Below are 19,328 nucleotides of genomic sequence, written 5' to 3' on the forward strand. Positions count from 1 at the left end.
TCTATGGCGATCGCCCGAGGAGATTTTTCTTTGTCTTTCCTCGCTGAAGATGAGGACGAAGAGGCCTTCTTCGAAGAAGAGTCCCTGGAATGGCCTACCGACGATTCCTTGTCCACCGGTCACAATTTCTTTACCGGGGGTTCCGACAAGATGAGCGGCGCGGGCCCCTGAAGATTTTGACACTGAGGCCGCGCTGCGTGTGGAGCCCACCTCCAAAGGCAGGTATGCCCCCGCTCCGTCGTTCAACCATGCTACAAGTCTGCGACTGATCTTTTAAGAGTCTTCTGGGAGAAGCCCTTACATATGTCGCACTTTCAGCTGAGTGATGAGGGTGCAGACAGTATATGCAGTCCATAAGTCCGCCCCCCTCGTACACCTTTAGTCCGCACGTAGCGCACAGGCGGAAAAGTGCTTTTCCCCCCGACATCAGGAGAAAACTGCAACAGCACAACCTAACCCAAGTAGAAATTACACGAGGTGTTCCCACTTTGGACAGTTGAAATCTGAAGAGAGCCGCAGGGGCGGGGCATTTATACCACGTCTTAGTGGGGCGTGCGCAGCCCAAAACGACAGCGTTTTCCTATGGGAAACTGCTTTATAAGCTTACCGAGGGTTCTCAGTCTGTCGACAGGGAATATTCTAAGCATGTGAATCCATGAAAGATCCCATGCTGGAGAAGTTGCAATTCTCTATTTACAACTAGAACGTCAGCTGGACATTTTGATTAAGAAAATTGCTTTTGAAGTTTAAGGCAAACTAAATTAGCAAAGTAGGAATTCCTCAGAGTTTCACAGAAAGGGATATGGGTAGGAAAGACCATTATTTACCCGTTTATTTTCGTTCATGCAGATCTCTTGTGAATGAAGGATCCAGCATTGAGTTTATTTTATCTAGTTAGTTTTCCCCAGCGATGTTTCAAACTCAGCAGCTGAAAATTTAGAGTAGGAGAGCACCCATCTGGGTGGGACTGGGGTTCAGTAGCTCCTGCAGAGTGAAGACGGGACTCGACACTGGTTATCCATCAATTGGGGTGGGGGTTGCTATACGGGATGTTTTGTCTGTGTATGGGAGAATTGGTCCAGGCGACCCCGCTCCCCTTCATCTCCCCCGGTGAAGTCCATGGCTCGTCAGGGGTCCCCCCCTGCCACCAGGGCCCAGGTGGTGGGTGGGCCACTGGCTGAAGATATTGACCAAACCTGCTGTATTTAGCTAGGCCCTGGAGACCATATTGTGAAATAAAGATGGTTTAAGTCCTGTGCATCACAGCGCGGCCCCCACCGGGAGAGTTTCAATTATCCCTGTGGCCGCAGCTCTCTGGCAGAGCCGCTGAGAGCCCGTTCCCACGAACAGACAGACATGAGCTAGTGTTAGATACCAACACTAACATTTCACCTTCCGCAGTGCATCACTGTTTCCAGTACGACCCGGCCAGCAGGCCGGGGGTGGAAAAGAACTGTAAAATGGTCCCCTGACAAAGCAGAGTCCCCAAATACTAATGAGCAAACCACCTGTGATGAAATTTCTCTCCACGACCTCTGACTAAAAACCTGTAACCTCCATAAGAATGGCAGAATGTGTGCTTTCATAACATTAGGGTTGAAGTACCCACATTCATGTAGCTATGCACAAACAGTAAGTGTCCCGGGGGTTTTTCATGTTTTGCGTTCTACCAAGAAGCCTGCACCCCAAGGTCCCATGCCATAACTGAACTAATGCTGCTAGAGTGCAAGGGAAGACAAATGCAACCCAATTGGGAGCTCACGTAAGGGGTGCATGAAAATGCACCATATGTATGTCCAAGCTCACCATGTGTCACTGCCGTCAGTCTTATTGGCAGGTTGTTCCTGCGCGCTCCACCAACCTTACTACTACCCCACTTTCCGCACATGTATAGACATGTAACAAAATGTTGTGGTTGTTGCACCAGCAATGTCAAAAACGTGAGCCTTAAAGACAATGAGTATTGTATATAATGTGAATATGTCTCTTCCACCTAAATCTGCAACACACGAGGAAAATACCTTTGATAACCACATGCAAGGCCATTCCCTTCCCCCAGTGAAGACTGCCAGATGAAAAAGCAGAGGCCTGTGCTGCTCTACTCCACCTCCCCCAATTCGGCTGGAGCCGCTTCAAACATTCCCCTGCCACCTGAATTATTTACAACCCAGCAGTAAACCCTGGCCTAAAAACAGATCCAAAGGCACCCTTTCTTAGGCTCCACGACCCACCAGCTCCCCCTAGGTTAATGGCACCTGTAAAATTAGGACACCCAATATTATGGCAACACATCCATAATGACTTCTAACAAGACATAACGCGGACCGCCTGTCCCATGCCCTGAGACCCAACCTCGCGACCTCCGATACCCGGTCAACAGGACGATGGTAACCATGTATTGATGTATCGCCAAAAGACCCCACTCTGGGTGCATTCCTCCTGTGTTGCATTAACCTGTAGAATAACCTATTGGAAGATTTACCAGGGAAGATAATATTGCAATGTTGAATGTCTGCGGTGTGCGTGGCCCTAGGGCAGAAAGCCAGGAAAGACATTCATCACCGACACTGGTCACGGTTGACAACACCGTCCAGATGAGCCCAGCTGACCTGCCAGGCCCAGCCCAGCCCACGAGGGTAACCAGTGACGTCCTCCAGCCACAGCAAGCCACATTGCAGCAACACCTATAGTTAGTCGTCGCCATCCAATCCCCACAAACTTGTGCCCCCTATAGCATTTAGGTTCTTATGACGCATTCTGTAAATATATACACCTGTCTTTGCTATTGTCAGACAGCGCTCCCTCAGAGTTTGCAGAGTTCTTTGCATGCCCTATTCTGATTGATAAACTCCCATTTAAACTCACCCGCACTTTGTCCTGGCCTTATTCCCATCCTCGGAGAGTCCATTATTGTCTCTCATTGTGGGGAGGATCGTGCTATTTGGGGGACGCTCGCCTTCACCTGGCAGTGCATGTCTCACCACTACATCACCAGACTCGGCTCACCCAAGGCAGCCAGTTAGCAGATATCAGAATTACCTAATAACGGAAACAGACATCAGTGTAGCTCTCACCGCAACAGCCTCTCATCTACACTGTACCACTACTTTTAGTCAGGTTGCCAGGCATAAAATTGTATTACTTGCGCCGATTGTAATGTCTCATAGGAAGGAACTGGAGGAAAATCTGATGTTCTCAGGCCTGGCACCGAAGTATTATAGCTATTATGTCCTGTAACCTGCTATGTTTAAACAGCATTTCTCACTATGAGAGGCGGACACTGTAGAACTTACTGCACCGTCTTTGCAAAGGGACGTTGCCGAGCTTGTAATCCGTTTCTCATCTCTTACTTCTGGCATGTTTCATTCGTAAGCAGAAATGAAGTTCTCGCTTTAAGACCAGCAGCACTGTGCACCAACTCGTATTTGCTAGCTAGTGCAACCAGCTTGAACAGAGTTACGACGGTATTAGTATAATGGTTTGCTTTATTTGGTTGACACATTGGACAGTACCATTTGCATGGTTAAAACTAACAATTAGGCGAATATACATCAAACCTGGAGTGGGGTGCTTCCTGTGATCATATGCATTAGCCTTGGGTGTCCAAAAAAAAGGGACCCCCTGTTGACTCACGTTAGAGGGACGGATCTGGGAGTGGAGGGTTGCGGGATCGCATTTGCTTTGTGCTTATATCTTATACATTGATCGCATGCAGGCAGGTTTTCCGGTTTGCCACCAATTAGACGACCAAACACCCAACAGGGGTGACTGACAGACACTGGCTTCAATGACCGAGCACAACTGGTATCAAATGCTGAGTTCTTTCCTAGCAGAAAGTATTTAGTGTGCAGCCTTGACCAGTTAGGATCACCATTTTACATTTTAAGTTGAGCTTGGTAAGTAGAAAAGCCAGCAGGGTTCCGAGGGAAGGCGAGCTCAGAACTTGTGTTGCTGTGAGTTCAGTCCCTGCTTTCTACTAATAAACGTGTCCATCAGTCGCAAATTCTTTCTTTAAAAAAAAAAAGGAGCTTTTATTTACAGGCAGCACATACCTCCATCACAGAAGAAAACTAGCATAGTTAACTGAAGACATGATATGCATTTGCTCATCTATGATTGGAATTTATTAAGTGGATTGTTTTTCAAGGCATACTTGATTCTGCCCAGTACTAGTCTCAAGAGCATTAAAATAAGCCCTATAAATACAAATTAAAAAATAATGCATCTACCAAGGTTTAATTAATAGCAGTTTGAAATATTAGATGGAATACCAAACATCGAAATCTCATTCAGCCGACACCTCGATCCCAGCAATCTCTCACAATCGTTGCCGGCAGGTTAGTACTGGTACTAGGTTATGGGAAACCACTATGTACAAGATCCTACCACACGTGGTACAATCTCATTCAAGCATGCGGTTCAAAACATTCCTACCCCTAAGGTTTCATTACCAATATCCAATGCGTTGCATGTACACCAACATAACAGGTTCAGAGCCAAGAGCCATAAATAAGTATTACATCGTCAGTTTAACTCCGTTTCCCCTCTGCATCTACATTCCACACCCAAATCTATCTAGTTAACTGACTCAGCAAAACATATCCACCAACCCTACAGGAATGTTTCTCAAACGTAAGGATTGATATCCTCCAAACAGCCTGCCTTACCACATCAAGTAACCACACAACATTATTAGAACCAAACACCTCTGGGCCTAGTTACTATTCCGCAAGTCAAGGCCACATGTGAATTACATATTCTAGGTTGCTAGTTATGGGGGTACATGAGCAAGTGCAGACTAAAGATCCATACTGCCACTCTCTCTCCCTTACCATCACTGCCACTGAACTGGTTGGCGCCACCCAACTATTAACCTCCTGTACTACGTTAGCCTGCATCTTTATCAATTTATATGGTGCTGCATTAGACTATGGGCATCAGGGTGTTAACAAAAAACAGCACTTAAACGAAGAGAAAAATTTGGATTGGCACTGGAACCCGCCCAGGAAGTGTTGTCAAATAAAAGCAAAACCAAACGGTAGGACGAAGCAAGCTACTCTACAGATCATACATACACATACAGAATCCACAACCAGCATCAGTTGCCATACTAATAGTTATCACAGGAAACCAATTTAAAGTGGAAACTTACTACCACATCGATAAGTATACAGCGGCAGCTTGTATGCACCATTGAGAAATCTTAATCCCTTGCATAACCTTGAAATCCAAGTTGTGATCTCTGGTCCAGTCATTTGTCAAAGCTAGGACAACCGTCGTATCTTATTCACACCAACAGACCATGGTCTGGAGTTACCTTGAAGGGGACACTATACTGCACAACTAAGACAAGGCTTAGGTGCATGGACCACTTCAAATAAAATGTAACCTTGTAGTGATACACAAAATTGCAAATTTGCCAATCAGGTCTTTAGATGTAAGCATTAGCCGCTAAAGCCAATAGTTTATTCAAAGTATGTGCCAAAAATGCTGACAGTAGTCTGTTGTAGCACTTCCATTACGCAGTAGTGAGCTACAAGGAATATGCAGGCCTAGTAGGGGTGGTAGGTCACATTATGCATTGTAGATAGACAGGCAGGGCGAAGGCCCCAGCTCTGTAGCTAATAGACATTATTGGAGTGTTTGGAACATTATGGCACCTATATAGCGCTTAGATAGCCAATCTTAAGCGCTATGAACACTAAGCTATGAGTGCATGCCTTTTAGAGCTTGCTCACATGGGGTTAATTCATATGGGCTTCTCTTACAATATTCTGCCTCTCTTCTCTTAGAATATTCTGCCTTTCTAAAGGTAGCCTCGTAAACAAATCCTTTCTCTGAGAAGGCACCGATAAGACATTCCTGAGCTTTCGCGCAGATGGGCTCCAAGTAGGGAGGGGCACAGAAAAGGAGCACAGTGGAAATTCAGAGTTGGGTTTTTCCATGAGCAAGCCTATATTTTGCACAGGGAAAGTTCTGGAACTGTACGTCATGGACTGACAGCACGAGATTATAAAAATGCATGCCCACATGACTCGGTGGGAGATCGATCTGTGGACTTGGTTCGAGCAAGATCAAGTGTCCGGAATTTGTGGCTGTCGGCACCCTGCAGCGCTGCCCTCACGAGCGGGGCTTGTTACTGCTAGCTTATGAGGGCAAGGGTCTCCCAGTGCTGATTGAAGGGGCGTAAGACTGTTTCTGTTTTTCTAAGTTCTATGTTTCTCTATATTTTGCATTTCTCCAAGTTTTGTGCTTTGTAATCTTCTCTAACTTGAATCCCAAAATGTAAATACTAACGTTTTGAAGATGTCATTTGTCACTAGCATGAGTTCACTGCTCGGCACAATATAACCTGTATTTTGGGCTGAATTGGGTATTTTTGCTCTAAGGGCTGGTCCCGAGTAAGATTATCCCAATATCAAGACAAACCTAACCAATGTAACTGAACGTGATGCATCTGTCCATGAACCCACCAACTCAAATGTTCAGCTTTATTAGCAGAAAACACCATACCGCTCCAGCCGCAAAACAAAGCCACCACAAGCTGCACACACCACTTAATTAACGTAACCAGCCACAACCCAACAAAAAAAAACCTAAGACTTTTTCCGAACTGAAGCTACCAACAGCAAATCAAAGCTCTCATGCTTTTCCCACCCTCAATCCCACTAACGAGCCCTCCCAGCCAGGCCACAAAGAGACCACGAAAGAAACACTGTACGGTGTAAACCCCAATAGCGAAACAGAAGGCAAATGGCGAAAATAAGCTTAGAAAAACAAGCGAGTGCCGTATCTTGGTTCAAATCGCTTTGCAATTAAAAGACTAAGTACAAAGGTTACCCAGCCGTTTAACGGATCAAGAGCATGTTAATAGATGAAGGAACCAGCCGTGCTTAAGGAGGACTACCCACAGAAATAATCCAGAACAGGACTTAATTTGTGATGGAAATTGTACTTCTGGCTCCAGTTATGTGCCAAAAATTCTAAGGGCTCACCTACGGATAAAATCCTGCACTTCCATGTTTGCATACCCAGCCAAGTTCACTCAGCCATTAGCCAAAGTTGAATACGACCCTGGATGGGTGCATCAAATTTGCCAGTGGAATGATGAAGGTAAGTAGACAGATAGCTACCGACAACCAAGGAATGCCTGCCCCCAACAGACAGGGCTGCCTGGTGAGGGCTCTTTACCAGCTGAAACTCTTACCAGCTGAATGTGCTCTTGCACACTTGTTCTGAAAACAGACCTGCATAATCAAACAAACAAACACCAAGTAGTTCATTAAAAACTTTATTTTTTTTTTAAGTCAGTGGTAGTTTGTTGAGTGATAAATCCAACTTCATTCCAGGGCGACTCTTGGTGGCTTGCAGTGTCAACCTGCCCAAAAAGAAACCAAATTTATTGTAACAAGTTTGTCCAAGCATGTGCCATGGTCTACACAAATTTAACTGTTCATATTTTACATGGGGCCTTTGCAAAAACCACTGACAACGCAGTGTACCTATAGAAAGTTTAAGGTGCGTATATTAGCTGGGGTGTCAGGTAGAATACTAAAAGAACTGGAAACAGATGGCTACGCGTTTACAGTGCTGCATCAGAGCAAAGTTTCTGTAATCCACCAACTGCTTCCACACTTGGTCCAGCAGTACAACACACCTGGTAGATACCCGATGGGCCTCCTTCTCCAAGTAACCCCGTATTTCAAACCTTTACGCATAACCGCCTCAGCAAGTAGATATTGTTGCCACCCCCAGCTACCACACATTTACTTAAGGACCTCCCCAAGGCTACAGTTTACATTCCTTGAATAAAAAGGACCTCCCCAAGGCTACAATTTGAAGACCAGAGCTCAGAAAATGCAGACCTGCCAAGCACATCCCCTCAGGCACACAAAACTAGATCGCAACTGCCCATAACGTTGCTGTCTGCATCCAGGGCTGATCCTTTGGGTACAGCAATAAAGACATTAAGATACCCACCTCAAACGTCCAAGAATATAAAAGGTAAATGCAGAAACACCTTTTATGGACAACATTGAGGGACGGACAGGCTACCAACACAGGTGGACTGACTTCCATCAATCCAATCTCCAGAGATCAACGTTCCTTGAAATTACAGGGTGGAACTTGCACATGCAGAATTGCTTCGCGTTAAGGGATGCATCAGCTACGACCATGCCTGCAATTGTGCACTTGGCAACTACTACGGGATCGTAATAGGGAACCAGCGTCACCAAGGTGCCAACTTATACAAGACTCGAAACTGAATGCCCGAACTATGCATATTTCAAAGGGACAGGCTCCTTGGGGATAAGCTAGGACAAAGACCATTCAGCTCCCACTGCCAACATCCAAATGGTCCAACTCTGCAGACCATCACCTGGTGCTAGGCCATGTGAAACCTATTGGGGTATTCATTCCATGGCTGGAAAACATGCCGTTCAAGATCTACAGGACATTTCAGTGGGCAGTTGCAGCATAAATGCACACCCCCGTTTCCCTGTATTCCGTGGACCATCCAGAAAATATGGGGCAGCAGGGCCAGTGGGATTCTGGCAACCACCGACCCAAGAGAAAGATTTACCCATTTGCCAAGGATTGCCACTCGCTCCCAAGTTCGACATTCGGAGAGCAGCTTAACAATCAAATATTGACACTCATTGGAAGGACCATGGCAAGGGGATATGACCCAGTAACCTGAATTCAGAGCCAGCAAGTTGCTAATTTGCCCACCCAGACCAAAGGGAAGTTAGATTGGAATCCTGGTCCTAATCTTCAACACCTTCGACTGTAGTAGTGCACTTCAAATGTATGAAACCAAAAGCACATCGTTAGTGGCTGGAAGGCCGATCCTTCCACAGCTCGTCTAAATTGGTTTATGGTTAGACCCATTAATATGGCCTTCTGCTTAATCAGCGACTCAAACTTACTGTGGCCTGAAACGTACATTAAGTACACCATCCGGGGGTTGTACCTGGTAAATATTAGACATCACATACCACTCTCTCTCAAGACCTGAGAATATAAAAAAAGGTTTATAAGAACATTACGTGATTACACATATTGCGTTGAGGCATGGACACAGGTTCTATGTTAAAATGGCACATTGATACAAGGCAACACCAAGCAAGGGGATTCCAATAGGTGTAAATAACCGTCAAGGGCTACAAACAGTTGTGCGGAGCCAACAATTGTTCCAAGTAGAATGATGTGCAGGGGAGCCTACCCACTCCCACCTCCTAACATAGTAAACAGTCTATGCATCACTAAGTACACCCAATTTGGACATTTGTGTGGTTTCTCTCCTGGTCATCAGCCCCTTCCTCAAGCAGACGAAGACTCGTCCTAGGAAGGTCACCCAAAAAAAATTCAACCAATGAAAATGCAGGATTCTTGTTAGAACGAGGGCACCTTGAGTGATCAGACTAGCATTAAATCGCTATGGAAAACCAGATCTGCTGCCGCCTATGCGGCAGTGCAGCTAAATGGCAATCAAATGAGCCGGCATGTATGAATATATGGGCCAAATTAGTCACCAACTTGGACCTTGCCATTGCTTGAATTCGGATAGCAAATAGCATTGTATTTGGTGTGGGTTGACGTGTGCTACAGGGAAATTAAGGAGACCAGACAGTCGAGTAATGACAAGGAGCGGGATCTGCCTGCTCAAGTACTACAACAAAAGTAAAGTTCAGCCTGATTTGCTTTACCTTTTTTTATGAGAATGTAGTTTTACAAATAAGCTTAATTGAACTGTCAGACTACATTGGCAGGTTTCAAACATTGCTGCAGGGCAAATAAGGACTACGCATTTGATGTAACCAGCCATCCTATTGAGATCTTAGCTCGAGCAGACCTCTTGAAAAGGCTCTGGCAGAGATCACCATCTACTGTATTAGAGCTGCAGCCAATTTTAGGATTCTGTGAGAAATGCCCGCCCTGGTATCAGACTGCCAGTTGTCACTCAATTTAGAGAAAATGGAGCGAACAAGGCCACTGCATCAGTCGAGTCCAAACCCTGTGTCAACCCATCCTGGCTGTGGCTGAAGCAGCCAGTGGTTGAGCCCAAGGGACTGCAGCATGCACCCTCCTCATCTGGGACCACCCTCGTAACTCCACACTCGGGGTGGACCTCCCATGACCCCAACAGCCAAAATCCTGCCTGCAGTCCGTGCTCACCATCCACCATGTACACCCAGACCTCGACATTACAGTACCAGGTTGAAATGATCCATGCTGACTCGATCTGGGATCCTCCCCTCCCACTCTAATCCCAGTGCCTGGTAAATGAAAGCCCCCCCCCTCCTGCATGAAACACCCCATATTTTTGTTACCACTTCTAGGTTTCTCCATTGCTGCGTTTCACACATTCCTAGGGATCACCTGTGACCAAGTTTCTCAGACTCGGGAAGCATTCAACCTAGGATCAAACCTACGCCCCAACCCTTCCAGAATGCACCTTCTTTTAACCGCACTCAACACCCGTGAAACTTGCTCTCCAATCTACCTTCTGCCCTCATTCTCCTTGATCCATCCTCTGCTGACAGTCAACCATGCCATCCTGCTATATCGTTTCTGGGACAACCTTGTCAGGCCCTGGCCTGGTTGACCGCTTTTCTCAGACCCCACCCCAGTCCAACTGGGGTCGTCCCTTCTATCTCTCTACTAGTGATGCTCTGCGGGAGGGGGGGGGGTCTTAAACACTCGCCCTAGCTCTTTATGCTCCAATTTTCAAATGGTATGCCGACACTGTTCCCCTCTGCTTCTTTCCTCATACCAGACAATTCAGGAATGGTGTGCCACCAACGATCTCTGCCTTGACGATAATTACTCGTTTTTTGTGGTGTGCTCCCTGGTTTCCCCCTGCTCTTGTCGCGCATAGAAACACAAGCGTGGTATAAATGCTACATATTCACATCTGCCATTTCCCTGTGGCACATGGTAGATCATGAGCGTGAAATTAGTCAGACAGAAGCAACACGTCCACCATATTGCCTTGACAGATAATTTCACCTACATTTATTTCACCAAGGCAGTGGTACTCTCATGCCGAGTTACACCCCCCTCTTCCGAGATGGCATATATGCTTGTATTCCCTTTAAAAAAACTCACTTTACCTGTTTAAAAAAAATCATGCCCGCCCTTGTCGTCATTCAGGCCCCACCGAAAATACCTCTGCTCTAAAGTGTACCATTAACCCCGACATGCCCCCAGACTTCCGCTTTTGCAGGGATTTCTTCCCAATGCAAAATTTGGTTTCTCGGTTGGTTACTTCCGCTGTTGCTGGGGCATGGAAAGTCTAGTTCGAAATACCAGCTGCTGAACCAGAATTTCGTTAGCAACATTCTGTACCTTGTGGCCCAAGTGCACACATGGATGATAATGTGGCACACGTGTTAAGGTCACAGTAAGCGGGGAACATGCTTGTGCAATTTTGCGACATCTCGTGCTCCTAGTCTCGGCAATACACGAATACAACAGACATGGGAAATCGTTGCGAAAAGGAATACATACCGTTGAAGAGAACAGGATCGCGGTGTGTAGTACCCCTCATGCTTTTTCAGATTCAACGACTGCCATCGGCATCCTGTAAAGAATTAACCATCGTGAACGTGCGCCCTTAATTGACAGCTCAATGATTATAACATAACAGGATTGCAATTCTACATGGGATAACTATGTTGGACAGCATGGAAATGCTGGGACGAGTCAAGAAAATATTTGAACTCGTTTAATCTTCAATATACAAAATATGGCCGCTTTCTTGACGTTACTTATTTTTTAAGCTTGGCCATTCGAGGGCAGATAATGAATTTAAAAACAAACTATTTGAAATGAGGTCAGAAAGATTGTCACAAGCAAAGAGTTACCTCATTACAGGATTTGTGCCTATGAACTAGCCAAGAGCAGATTCGTCTCAGAAGTCACCGATGGCCGTTTCTTTCGTCAAGGAGGATGCCGTTCCATGTGCTAGCAGAGGATTGTTACAAGTTTTAAGTATACACATTACCACCAGTTGTTGCATCCTTCAAAATCCCAGGCTACTGCGAGGGCCAGCACCACTACGAGCCGCACAACTCCTTTGTAAGGGTCCATGTAGGGGACCACGGTACAATCCTTGCTTATCCAAGATCAAGACTATTGACCCATTTCAGAACTTTTAGGGCAGGGTTACATGCACCACCTCCATAGGCTATAGCGCTATCGTGGCGTCAACTCTTGACAGGGCCCAAATATTCCCTAACACCCCTACACATCATGGCGAACAACTTAATTCCCACACTATTCACGGCTGCTCTACAGAGGGGGGGGGGGGGACATACTGGTAGCCTCTCATTCAAAACCATTACATTAAGCCCAAAGAATCATTTGATTTCCCCATCCGGATTACCATCAGCATGCCTGATCACGCCTACCTGAAACATCTAGTTACCCCCTCCCCCAATTGTACTCCAATGATGATATGCAACAACTAACGCTGTAGAATAAAAACAGAATCGCAACATTCGACATAGTTCGTAGTAACACCTGTGCTTTGCGACATATAAAAAATACGCCTAGGCCTTTCCCTCCACGTGACCGTGTTGGGGAGGCTTGCCACCCTGTTATAAGTAGCATTAAAGTCACGCCGTAAGACTAAAAATCTAATCTTTGAACTATTACCTCAGTGATACCTCAGGGTCTGGGCGTATGATAAAATAAATACTGCAACGTAATTTATAGAGCGCGGACTATGGCCAAGGGGCATCTAGACACTAAACACTGGTGTACACAGCCATGATGAAAATCTTGAAACTGCATTTTACTAGTTGATACTGCCCTGCTCACCAAATGATGTCCAGGATAGACCCTGGCCACTAGTTGTGAAATCAGTTGCCAAACCAACACAACATCAAATGAGGCCAACCTCCCTGCCTAGCAATGGGAGGTTGCATGCAGGGCAGACCAGTGTTAACAAGTATACAGATTGAGAAGGAAGGGCACGAATGTACGTTAAATTCGGATGGCACCATTTTGAAGCAAATGCAACATGATTTGCACATAAGTGGCTCGCCATTTATGAAGGAAGTAACCACCCTCTAATCTATAAACTGCCTTTCCTCCATACGTGCCACCTCTGCGGGGTTAATACAACCACGAATGTGAAGGTATGGCGTTGGTGGCCAGGGAGGGCCACACCACCACGCAATTTTACATACAGCAAGTGTTATTTTTCTGATGGGAAAGGGTACTACTGTTCACATCCCTAACGAGGGACGCCCATACCAGATGATGGCAAGGGTAAAATGCACTACGTTAGTCACTCGGTGAGTATTTTTCTCCATAAATTATTCACTTTATTCCGTAGTGTTTTACGGTTGTGGATTTGTATTGTCTCACTGCGCGTTACATTCGATAAACCGGTATCTTTCTGCATTATCGACTCCGTACAAAGCTTCCAGTGGGGTTAATGGAAGGCACAACTGTCAGATTTAAGACTCGAGTTCTGTGTTCAACAGGGTCAAAACAAACTGTTGCAGTATGTAGATAACCTAGCATCCCTCCTTCGAAGCATGATGTTACAAGCCGCACGGGCCCCTATGGTTGCAATGTACGTTGACTAAAACTCGGATGGCTATTTAAACGGATCAAGAAACGCTAACCACCGGGACACGTATTTTTCACATTCCACGCTACAATAAAAAGGGAGTAGGTGCTATTTAGCAAGGAGGTAATCACTCCCATCCACCGTTTTGTCAACTGCTTAAGAATTAACATGTGCCAATGCGCCTGCTATCCACGTCAATAAGCCGGTAACAGCTCAGCGGGTAGAACGCTCGCTGCTGCGATCTGAAGGTCACCGCTTACACATTTCAGGAGTGTGCAGGTTCCACTTGATGCTTACCTCGAGAAGTAGCACATGATGAGCAAAAGGTCATGGGGGCGCAAGTATAACGATTATTGCAAGTGGCTTCACCATAGGCATGTTTTGCGCGCCCGTTGGTGCACCAAATATCCACAGGATACGCTTGGTTTAAAAAAGATCAGCCAGCACAAAGGCCATGGTCGCATCTTTAGCACGACCCATCGTGACGACATTCACCAAGTGCCTCTACCGAACACAATGCTTCCGCTTATTTGAACCTTAGCCTTAGATGGCAAAACCAATCTGACACTGCATCGGGATACATTTACTTTTAACCGCGCGACCGGCGAATACTTCCTGGAGCTCAAATATGCTGGCAGAGGTAGACACGGGGGAGGGAGGGTACAGTAACACTACCTACACAGCAGTACTGCGAAACGAACCCATTGCATACGACCAAGCCAAAGATACTGCCCCGTCAACGCATCTTCAACGTGGGTCATATTTCCCAACACTCACATTGGATGCATGTATGTACACGTGTATCGTGGAAACTAGGCTACTTGCAACAGCCACCGCAACCAAAAATAAAAGCACTCCTCTAAGCAATAAAAAGAACCCAACCTTCCTGTCCCCGGGAATACCCAACCCTTAAGCACTCCTCTAAGTAATAAAAAGAACCCAACCTTCCTGTCCCCGGGAATACCCAACCCTTCCCGAGCACTTCCTGGGCACAGCCAAACATGTAGGAACGCAACATTAAATCACGCTTCAGCCAGCACACGCCTCCAGCCACCCAAGCATACTAAAGAGACAGTAAACTATCTGAACATGGGTAGACCTGTGCCCACTTACTAATGTGATGTGTGTCGTGCAAGTAAAACCTTGTTAACCACACCATGTTCATCACTGGTGGTGCACAACAAATTGACACCAGAACTGTGATTTGACCAATTTTTTTTAATAGGCTCCGTAAAGCCACCAAGTTGAAAGAAAAGCGATACAAGTTCAACCACCTCAAAAATATAACTTTGCAGGGTAAAAAAAAAACTGCCTTCCATAGGAGGCCTCATGAGTAGTCAATTGAAGGGGCACCATTCCCACCTCATTGCTTGGGTAAGCTCGCCTTAAAACGTTATTAGACATTTGTACACACGACTAAATTATCAAAAAGCTAAGGCTAAAACAGTGAGAAATGCGGACAAAATAAAAAAAAAAAAGTTACAAGATCAGACCAGTTTCAATGCATGGAAAAAAACAAACAGGTACGGGACAAGGATTCAGCACGGCTCCAAAAATCTTTATAAATACAGCCATTGGACGGACGATCTTGAATCAGGATTTTTTTTATCGTTGCGAGCTGAGGACAAGAAGCAGGCAGATTGTAAAGGCACCGTAGCATACGTTTCCATCATCTCGAGTAATTGATACGAATAACTAACTGTCAGTGCATCGCAAACTTACCAAAAATAAACCGACTCTCGAGTCGTCAGATAACGCATGCGTGGTGCGCAGTACGAATGACCGTGAACAACGTGTGGGGTCATCCTAAAGTCAATCCCATACATTTTAGGCGAAATCCCATTGAATTTTAAGCGCACCCCATACATAAAAAGCCATGTGCATCTGAGGAAGCAATTACCACCTCTGAACCTCCCAGTTTACAGCTGATAATACAACACCCATAACACTGACCCTCCCACTTGAAGTACCAAGAGGACAACCTTACCATTAGTTATCGTAACTGTCTCTGTACGATCCACCTCCTCCATAGCTCCCACTGCTTCGACCACTGAAGAAAAAAATATATAAGTTGAACATCCCTTCATCCAAAATAACACGATGTTTTCTTTACATCGAGGTGCAACCAGAAGCTACGACCAGTGAGCAACCACATGTGCCCATCCTTGCGTTCGTTCTGAAAGCAGGATATCATTTAAAGCGACAAAACCAACCTGCTGCTGTACGAGTCCCGGGAGCCACCATATCCGCCTCCGTATCCACCACCTCCATAGCCGCTGCTTCTTGATTCATACCCTCGGCTACCATAACTATCACCGCCACCTGTGATGACAAACGACGTTACCTCTCACATCTTAAGGAAACATGCCAACAGCTTTAATACAGCAGACTACAGCAGACTACGTTTTTTTACCTCGCCCTCTTCCTCCACGAGAGAATCCTCTACCAGATGACCCCCCACGGTACCCTCCACGGCTCCTGTCTGATTTGCCAGCCTGGTCCACTCTGATCTGGCGCCCATCCAGGGTCTAAAGACACAAATATGACTGTTCACAACCTGCATAGGGTTCGTTTGGTAATGCGCTGGGCGCAGCATACGGAAATTAGTTACAGAACATATGGATAGTGCCAGTCATGTTAATTCACCTTGCCGTCCATGCCCTTCAATGCGTCATTTGCATCATCGCAGTTTCCGTACGTGACAAATCCAAACCCTCTGGATCTCTGCGTTTCGCGGTCCTTAATTACAACAACTGGAAGATATGAAGCCAGTCAAGCTTGGTACTGGAAAGCACGTTTAAATATGCAGTTAACATAACAGTACATACTCACTCTCAGAGATCTTGCCATACTTGCAAAATTCCTTCTCCAAGTCATTTTCAGTTGTTTCAAAACTGAGCCCGCCAACGAATATCTTTCCTTCATCAGAAGACATGGTCACTGTAAGAGAATCGACATTAACGATGTACAAATTAAATCAACGAACAAAAAGAAATATGGTGCAAGCAAGTGGATCGCGAAGTCGACGTGTCGAGTCCAGAAACGCAGTCACAAACGCAGTCACAAAATGGCAGTCGCCGCCATTTTACACCAGATACACAATGAACGAGCACGCGATGAGGCGGCCATTTTGAGTACATGGCGCGTTTAATAGCCGGGAACCTACTCAGTACAATGGGCGAAACGTCTCAACGAACTTTTCTCTTTTCACAACCCCGTTAAGCACAGACCGGTCAACCGCAAGTAATCAAGGCGGCTGGCTGACAAGGCAACGAATATTTAGCGCTTTAAGAGGGGTCACAACATCTCCCACAAAAGTATATGTACGTACTATACTGAAAGTCTTAATATCTCGGGGATCATAACTGTTCGATTCAGTATATCGAAAAAACAAGGGTTACCGCACGTACTAATTTAACATTGTAACAGTCGAAATGGAAACCATAGGAAGTCGACGACATGGCGGCCACCTTCCACCTAATAACTGCGTCACACGACGACCTGAAGGCCTTTAAAACCAGCCACGCCACAAATATACCATAACGAATTTGTAAGGTACGACCCCCGTCCCTACCCTCCCGACTAAGCCCCAACTAATGCATCTCTCAAGACGAACGGTCGAACATGGCAACTGTTGACGCGAAAAGAAACTGCCGTTAACAAAAACAACCCAAATAAAAAATCACCCCGAGATAAGTTTACAATATAAAGGCCGACTGGGTAAGAATCCAAGTTAAAGGTCCTACCCGCCAAAACAGCGAGCGCCACGTTACGTACATACCTGTTGTTAGTCACGAGTAACAGAAAGCGAATCAGTTCCAGGAAAGAGCAGACTGAGAAACACACGCCTATCCCTTATATAGGACAAACCCCGCCCTTATACTCTATGACGTTGGAAACTTTAGCCACACCCAGGGCACTGAACTGCAGAAGTTATTGAAATAGAAAAGAGACCAAACTCTCTAAACGGAAATACAACGAGTATGCAAATACCAAGAAACCCGCGAAGATTTTTTTTTTACACCAAGCCTTGCCTCTCAGTTGTGTAAAAAAGAAGATAGCGATTTTTAAAGCCCGTCGGACATTTTGAACGCATTTTAATTGTGCAACCTGGGAACAAGCACGAGGCCTTTCGGTAGATTGCAAATCTTGGCTTGTGTGTTTCTTGGCTTCTTATACATATGAATGTGGAGGAACATCCCCACAGAAAATACATGTCTTAAGGTTGTCCTACAGTTTAAATACAGTACAAAATGGCGTGTGTGCGAAAATGCAACGTGTCTTCCTTCATATAAATAACCATAAAAACATCGAATGAGATTTTTTTTTAATTTGAGTTCTCTCAGTGAACTTCGAGGAGTCATTAACTGCCACCCTAGTACATTTCTTAGTGAAAAAGGTCGAGCAGCGGGATTGCAAACCATATCTTAGAAGTCTCTTCTGGGAAATACAGATTTTCCAAGCTAACGTTAAGGAAAGTCATGATTCTATTCATAGCACCCAACCTTTTTTGTCAGCATGGCGGGTGAAAACACCCGATTTTCTTTTTGGCGGGTGAGAGGCCCATAGAAGTGAATGGGCGTACGAAGGACTTGGCGGTTGATTCATCTGCTTTCAAGGCGGGTGACACCCGCCAAAAGCGGGTGAGTTGAGAGCTATGTCTATTACAGACACAATGGTATTGTGGTGTCACATGAACCTGCAATGTCATGTGATGTGCTATGCCATGAGGAGAGAGAATGAGTAAAGACATACCTCTCAACTCACGCTTTTGGCAGGTGTCACCTCCACTTAGGCCACTCTTTCACGCGCCAAGCTGCCTACACGCCCATAGTAATCAATGGGCTTTTACCCGTCAAATGCAAAATTGGGCGTTGGTTAAACAAGTTTAGTCCACGTTTTGTGGGACCATTTTATGTGGAAACTGTGATTCTATGTCAAGACCGGAGGCTCGGATTATGCTTTCTCTTCCACTTTACTGTTCAGCAGCAAAGAAACATTACCAAAGAACATGAATACAAATCTTATAAAAAACTACAATAACCATGTTTTTCTGAGCATTTGTAGTTCATTTCTATTGGTCCTCAACTGACCACGTGACAATTCCATAACCAATAAACAAGTCCTCAATGAATAAAACTCCTGTCCTCTTTCCCTTCCTCCTCTTTCTTTGCTGCTCGGCAGCGAGTTAAGTACTTTTCTTTATTACACTTTTGGAATGTGTGAGTGCATGATAACTTTCACCTAAGAGTGACGAGTGTGTTTACTTTATAGGCGGAACATTCCGCGACAGAAAGGCGGCTCTGAGGAGCGGTGACCGCGACGGGGCTGGTGCACCGGTGGCCGCAACTCCTACGAACCGTCAAAGAGGGCACTACATAACGGAAGGGAGAGCGCGACGGGACCGCGTAGTTCCGGCGCTCTCTCCTTCGTTTCGTTTATTACAAAACGTACCTCTGTGAGGAGTTGATCAAGCGTGTGTGAACGGAAAGTGAGATCCTTTGCTCTATACAAATAAGAGCTTAACAACACGCATCGCACGAGCGTAGCGTCCTGTTACGAGCTCAGCAGCGCCCCTACAGGCAATATTCTGACACCGCACCTAAAACGGGCACAGTCCCAGGTAAAACCTGTGAATTTGGAAATTACTATTATATTCCTTGATATAAACTGAACCAAGGAAGAATTATAATTACAAATTTAAATTACATCTGACCTCTGTTCTGAGAAAACCCTGGTA

At 45.6% G+C, this 19,328-nt stretch overlaps 1 protein-coding gene across 4 annotated transcripts; it reads right to left on the bottom strand.

Moving 5' to 3' along the window:
• Positions 1-7,275: 7,275 nt before the first annotated feature.
• LOC138569141 (cold-inducible RNA-binding protein A-like) lies at positions 7,276-17,489 on the bottom strand. Of its 4 annotated transcripts, none has more exons than XR_011303145.1 (9): positions 17,370-17,469; positions 16,421-16,528; positions 16,235-16,341; positions 16,002-16,116; positions 15,802-15,910; positions 15,576-15,638; positions 11,515-11,587; positions 8,975-9,015; positions 7,276-7,378 (listed from the first exon to the last, which is right to left on the bottom strand). XR_011303145.1 is itself a non-coding variant. In XM_069646857.1 (7 exons), the coding sequence occupies exons 2-6, from the start codon at positions 16,521-16,523 to the stop codon at positions 15,578-15,580; spliced, it is 495 nt and encodes a 164-aa protein (XP_069502958.1). In that variant the 5' UTR covers positions 16,524-16,528; positions 17,370-17,469; the 3' UTR covers positions 11,514-11,587; positions 15,576-15,577. The 4 variants fall into 4 exon arrangements, 2 of the variants coding, with proteins under 2 accessions (XP_069502958.1, XP_069502941.1); XR_011303143.1 differs by having other exon boundaries at positions 8,931-9,015; XM_069646857.1 differs by lacking the exons at positions 7,276-7,378; positions 8,975-9,015 and having other exon boundaries at positions 11,514-11,587.
• Positions 17,490-19,328: the final 1,839 nt, after the last annotated feature.

The sequence above is a fragment of the Ambystoma mexicanum genome, chromosome 1p (assembly GCF_040938575.1).
Source record: "Ambystoma mexicanum isolate Mex_15411 chromosome 1p, UKY_AmexF1_1, whole genome shotgun sequence".
In the NCBI taxonomy this organism is placed as follows: Eukaryota; Metazoa; Chordata; class Amphibia; order Caudata; family Ambystomatidae; genus Ambystoma; species Ambystoma mexicanum.

Coding starts and splice junctions, on each gene's coding strand:
- LOC138569141 (XM_069646857.1), bottom strand. CDS start 16,523: ATGTCTTCTGATGAAGGAAAGATATTCGTTGGCGGGCTCAGTTTTGAA. Junction 16,117..16,234: donor TGAAGGGCATGGACGGCAAG/GTGAATTAACAT, acceptor TTGTGTCTTTAG/ACCCTGGATGGGCGCCAGAT. Junction 15,911..16,001: donor TCGTGGAGGAAGAGGGCGAG/GTAAAAAAACGT, acceptor TTGTCATCACAG/GTGGCGGTGATAGTTATGGT.